The sequence below is a fragment of the Saccostrea cucullata genome, unplaced genomic scaffold (genome assembly GCF_032062105.1).
Source record: "Saccostrea cucullata isolate Sc308-1 unplaced genomic scaffold, CSIRO_AGI_Scuc_v1 ctg3627, whole genome shotgun sequence".
NCBI lineage: Eukaryota > Metazoa > Mollusca > Bivalvia > Ostreida > Ostreidae > Saccostrea > Saccostrea cuccullata.
Window position 1 is genome coordinate 26471 of NW_026932744.1, and position 6011 is coordinate 32481.

Here is a 6011-nt window from a genome sequence, read left to right on the forward strand (position 1 = left end):
AATATATCGAAAATCATTTTAACTGCTTTGTTCATTTCCTTTTATTTCTTCGAAGTTTTGTTTTGTTTTTATTTTCTCGATGATATTTCTAAAAAAAAATTGACATTGCTGAAATTTTGCTTTCCAGTAACATTTGCAAAACTGGAACATAAAATGAAAAAAAAAATTGTATACATGTAACTGCGGAACATTGCGTTTACCTTGTACTTACATGTAAAGTTTAACATGGACAAGACATTAAATACATTTTTTGTGTTATGATTATGTTTTACCCTTGCTTATTTTCCTTGAAGTTAATTCCTGATGACTTTATTGTTTCTGTTTCTCTAAATGAAACACACGTTTCCCGCTGCCAAATTCTTACTGCCTTTCTAACCAATTCCCCTGTAAAAGACAACTTTACAATATGTATTTTCATTCTCAATTCTGGGTTCAAACTTAAAAAAAAATAAATAGTTTTTAGATGTATGTTTTGAATTGGCAATATATAAACGAAGGCAAAAATCTCCAACATATTTTTTCATCCCCATCATAGGTAAAAAAAATGGAAAAAGTTGAAAATGATAATGCATAATACACATGTATATCCTATATTTCATCCTGTAAACATTAATTCTTTTCTTACTTTTTTCACTCTTATTTCAATGAAAAAAAATCAATGTACTAAAGTGCAAAATAAAATAATATAAAAATGTTCCATAGTTCATAGTTCCAGTAAAGTTAAACTTTCATAGTTCCATGAAAACTGTTGTATATTTATTGTGACAGAAAATATAAACAAGTCTATGGAAAGCCTTACTGTTTCCTGAAAAGGCAAGTTGTATCCTGTATTTGATTGGGAATCTCCACTTTCTGTCTTTAAGTACTTTTCTTGTGTCAAATGTATTAGACGCCTAAGCAAATAATAAAAACACAGAATTTAAAAGTTTAAAAAGTATCTTTAATTATACTTTTTAATGAAATGAAATATATTGTGAATGATTGATCAAACGTAGTACTTCAAATAATTTCATTTTATTTCATGTATGAAACTGAAATGATGATTATATAAATATCGACTTGTTTGTGTGCAAAAACATTGTCATTAGTTCTTTAAAGTGTTTAGAATACAAGAAAATTGTCTCTGGGCTTTGTTCCGTAAATCTTGCCTACTTTAGTTGATAGCTCGTTATATCATTTTTGAGTAAAACAAAAGTATCCGCCAGGATAACATCATCCTTTTTTCGCCTTGAACTTTCAATTTATTTTTCTGTACTTATATAAAATGTTTCCAATGATGCCAAAAAAAAAATAATTAATTTATTTCATCTGAAGTATTGTAAATAAAATAAAAAAAGGCATAATAATTATATAATGATTCGTTTACTGTTAATGCTTCAAAATAATGTACATTAAATTTTAGAACATGGGGTAAATGGAAACAATCTCTTACAGGTGTATCCGTTTCATTGCTGTCAAGTCTGAGATATCCAGGATTTCTTTTGTAAAACTGCACAAGATCGGCTGCAGAATCTTTATCTAACTTTATATCACCATCAATCATGTCGGTTTCTCCAAAGCTTCTTTTGGATGCCTTTCAATATACGATATATTTACATACATATATTATTATTATTAGTTAGCAAATGCATGAAACATTACAGCATTTGTCAGTGTCTGGTTAAAAAATGCTTTAAAATTTTACCTTTAATCCAGGATTTACTTTACTTATCATTTCATCCAGCTGCAACAACGACGATTCCACAGAGTTTTTCAGAATTGGCTGTGCTTTTACCTCCTCTTCAAAGGCGTTACTTTGTTGATTACTGTTTTCAAACTTCTGTTCATCAGAGCTGTATTCACTTTCGAATTTATATCTTCCTTCTTTTTCTTCTTTTTGAAGCCTGTCTTGCATGCTACTGCTGCTATAGCTTCCAACTTGATAGCCATTCACCAGATTCTCCTTTGATTCTATTCCATTTCTCTCTAGGTTGCGAGTTGCAAAACTTGTTTTGTCAGCATTTGTTTCGTCCAACAGCTTTCGGATGTTTTTCGAGCCGCCTCCCTCCTTGTTTAAAGCGCTTGCAGTTAGGACTATCAATAAAGCTGTAAAAATAGTTATTTTCAACATCTTGACTTGGAGTTAAAATTATTTGATACACTGTTTCTTTTATACCCTCAAATTCGGATATTTTTTGGAATTTATTTTTTTTCCATAGTTAGAGAAAAACATCTTTGGATGACCAATCAGAAACAGTTTTAAGTTGTTTATCCATAATTGAAAACCCCTATACTAGATTTCCAGTTCTTCTTTTTTATACCATGGAAAGTTTAACGGTATTTCCAAAGCATTTAAAACAAGCAAAAATATTTTGGGTACAATCAATAATGCGCCTTATGAATATGTCTTTTACTATTTAAAAGAAATTCTAAAATATTGTATAATTTTCATTAATGGCCTTTCTTTATTAACATTTTTTTCTAAAATGAATATGCATCTGTCAAACCTGAAACGCCTGTTCAAGCCCCACTAACTGGTACATGCATGGTCAAATACTTTACTTGAACATAAATTTATATGAAAGTTTTTATGTTGCGTTGAACAGGTACATATACATGTAGAATGCAAGTATTTATTTCTAAGTGCTTCATGAAGCACTTAAGGTTTTTGAGGTGGAAAACTTCATAAGTGAATTAAAATGGAAAACCCAAAAATAGAAAGGTGTTCCAATGCATTAATTTTTTCAATGTTTAAAAACAATGCATTTCTGTTTGATAAAATCAGGCTTTTAAACCTTTTTATCATCACGAGAATTTTAAAATGTATCAGTTTGATTCTTTGTAGATTTACCGTAAACTATTTAACAAAAGTACAAAGCATGCAATGCATTAGTGTGTGGTGATTTAAAGATGTTATGGCACTTAACCAAATAACATCGCAGTTCCCAGTTGCCTGTTTGGGCTAAAGAAAAAAAAGATTCAAATTATTCTTTCATTTCCCCAAGTGTTTTTTTCTGTGATCTACAATAATTTTTTATTCTTCAATTCCTATATATATACTGCACCACCTGTATATTGCTAATATTTTACACCTTTTTTATTTCATAGGTTACGTTTTTGTGAGCTGAATTGCTGTTTGCCTTGAGTCAAAGCTTAGATGACGAAAAAGGGGTTTGATTACATCCAATATTGACCACTAATATTTTTCATACAATTGATTTTTCTTGACCATGTCTTATTTTTAAATTAACGAACTTTGGTATGCTCTTTTCCTTGTCATTCACGCGTCACAATACATACCTTAGATAAGATAAATGTTCAAAATGATAAAGGTTATATTTATAAAAATGTAATGGCGTCGACAAAAACACAAGGGGACAACTTAGTTGTAGTCGCTGCCATTGATTTTGGGACAACATAAAGCGGCTATGCATTTTCATATAGTGGCGACCCATTAACATTTTATTCCCCCGGCAGTATGGTATTCCGGACAAAGAAGCATGGCTTCTATGAAGACTCCTACATGTTTATTGCTAAATCCAGACCAGACATTCAACTCTTTTGGATTCAAGGCAGAAGAATTGTACGCTTCATTGGCCTCTGTAGATGAACATCATGGATATTATTTTTTTCAGAGATTACAGATGAAGCTCCACTTCGAGGTTATAAGGTTTAACGTTTTGGGAACATAAAAGGCTTTAGATACAACAATATAATTTAATATTGTTTCAAAACATTAGGAAATGTATAAGAGGAAATGTATTATTTTTGCTTTTGTAACATTTTTATATTTTTCAAGTTACAGTTTTATCTATTTTAATGAAATTTAGAATGTGAAGAGAGAGTCTTGCATTAAGGACGTATCTGGGAAACCTCTGTTGGCACTGAAAGTCTTTTCGCTCTCAATCAAATTTCTTAAAGATCATTGCATTAACACAATGAAAGATAGAGGATGTTTTATACTCAATGTTACTGATATCAAATTTGTCTTGACGATGCCTGCAATTTACACGAAGTAAACGAACGCCTATAGTAATATCTGAAACAGATGTAATTTGATAATTTCAGCTTTTATGTAAGTAAGTCAAGATATGAAAAATTCCTTCGTTATTAAAGCTCTGCAATATGGTTGGTAATTGTCTTTTGATTCTCAGATATATTGCTTACAGGTGACGAATGTAATTAGATAATGTTTTCCTTATACTTATTAATTACAAATTCAACTGCTTAAGAATTTTTTTAGATCATTATTTTTCGGGCATCTTCAACGTTAAATTCAGTTATACAATATTTTCAAAGTTTTTTTTTATACAAAAAACATAACATCTGGTTTTTTAGCTTCTTTACAATTATTTGTACCATTAACAGCTGTGAACTACTCAAAGTACATAACTTTTTTATCTCTCTTAGGTGGGACAGCTGACTTTAGTGTTCATGAAGTTGATGAGGACGGATCATTAACAGAGCTCTATCGCGCCAGTGGGGGGCCTTATGGAGGGATCTACGTTGACGAGAATTATCTAAAGATGTATGATATTATTTTCGGTGAAGGGACTATTGAACAACTTAAAATTGATGATATGGGGGAATATCTCAATATTCTCAGAGAATTTGAAAACAAAAAGCGTGCAATAACTCCAGATTCAAAAACTAACTTCATTACAAGATTGCCAGCTATGATGAACGAATGAACGAACAAATCTCTTTAGATGAAAAATTAAAATCTATCGAGGCCTCCATTTTTAAAGATGAGATAAAACCATTCAAAGACAAGCTAAAAATTGCACAGAGCTTGATGAAAAGTTTTTTCGAAGTATCCCTAGAGCAAATTATACAACACGTCAAGAAAATTGTAGAAACCATACCAAATATAAGAAATATTCTAATTGTCGGAGGATATGGGGAAAGTAGTTTGCTACAAGAAAGCTTCAAGAAAGAGTTTCCGCTATCAAACATTGTTATTCCCAATGAAAGTAGTTTAGCTGTTATCAAGGGGGCGGTTTTATTTGGACACAATCCTCGAGCAATATCTGCTAGAATATTGCGATATTTCTATGGTGCAGCTGCAGATGACATATTTGATCCTGAAATTCATCCGGAAGAAAAACGATATGTAGACGAAAATGGTATTGGAAGATGTAAAGATGCCTTTGGTCAATTAATTGCTAAAGATACAAAAGTTCCATCAAAAGGAAAAGTCGTTACAGAAATAGAACTCCCTCTTATGCCTGATCAGAAAAGTTATGATCTGAGAATTTATTGCACAGAGAAAATTGATGCCTCTGTGATTGATGAAAGCTTCAAGTATGTTGGACGGTTAGACATTTCTGTACCTGAGTATATCGAGGGGGAATGGGAGGCAGAGGAACATTTTGTTTTCGGTATGGCGGAAATCAATGTGTCTGTCACAGTTAGGGAAACCGGAGAAAAAACTGAATCTACTTTTGACTTGCTTGAATAAACTTTTTGATTTTAAATATCAGCATTAGGTATTCTTTGGTCAATTTAAAGTAATATCACAAATGCACTCCCATCCATGCAAAGACTTTATTGCAGATCTTTTAAATGTTCTGTAGAGAAGAAATTTTAGTTACATAAAACAAGTTCATTTCATACGAGGGGTGATCAAAAAGTTTGCGAACTATCTCTATATTTTCAAAACCATGGTTCAGATCAGAATGAAATTTGACACATCTATATTCATGCACATGCTCTATTATAAAATAGCATGTAAAAAGTATTGATTTTCTTTATCAAAAGGTGAAACTGACGTCAATATGTAGGTTACTCGTGACGAAAAATGTCGCATCCTTACTCGGACAACGGACGACTGTAAGGTTTAAAATTAAACTTGGATATTCCTTTAAAGACTTAAAATATTTTGTACAAGGTTTAAAAGGACAATAAACGTTCATTTATAAATTGGATTGATTGTTTAAGTAAAGGGAGGGAGATGGTTAAATATGACGTTTGTTTTGAACTCGAGCGAAAGCAAGTTGTGGAAGAGATGTGTCATTTGTTAGGTAATTTGT

The 6011-nt window shown here is 31.3% G+C and overlaps 2 protein-coding genes across 2 annotated transcripts; one reads left to right on the forward strand and one right to left on the reverse strand.

Annotated features, from left to right (window-relative positions):
• Window positions 1-268: 268 nt before the first annotated feature.
• LOC134235993 (uncharacterized) lies at window positions 269-2110 on the reverse strand. Its single transcript, XM_062718171.1, has 4 exons — window positions 1685-2110; window positions 1433-1573; window positions 800-893; window positions 269-384 (listed from the first exon to the last, which is right to left on the reverse strand). The coding sequence occupies exons 1-4, from the start codon at window positions 2108-2110 to the stop codon at window positions 269-271; spliced, it is 777 nt and encodes a 258-aa protein (XP_062574155.1).
• A 2556-nt stretch (window positions 2111-4666) lies between these two features.
• On the forward strand, window positions 4667-5440 carry LOC134235994 (heat shock 70 kDa protein 12A-like). The gene has a single exon (XM_062718172.1). The coding sequence runs from the start codon at window positions 4667-4669 to the stop codon at window positions 5438-5440; it is 774 nt and encodes a 257-aa protein (XP_062574156.1).
• The last annotated feature ends 571 nt before the right edge of the window (window positions 5441-6011 follow it).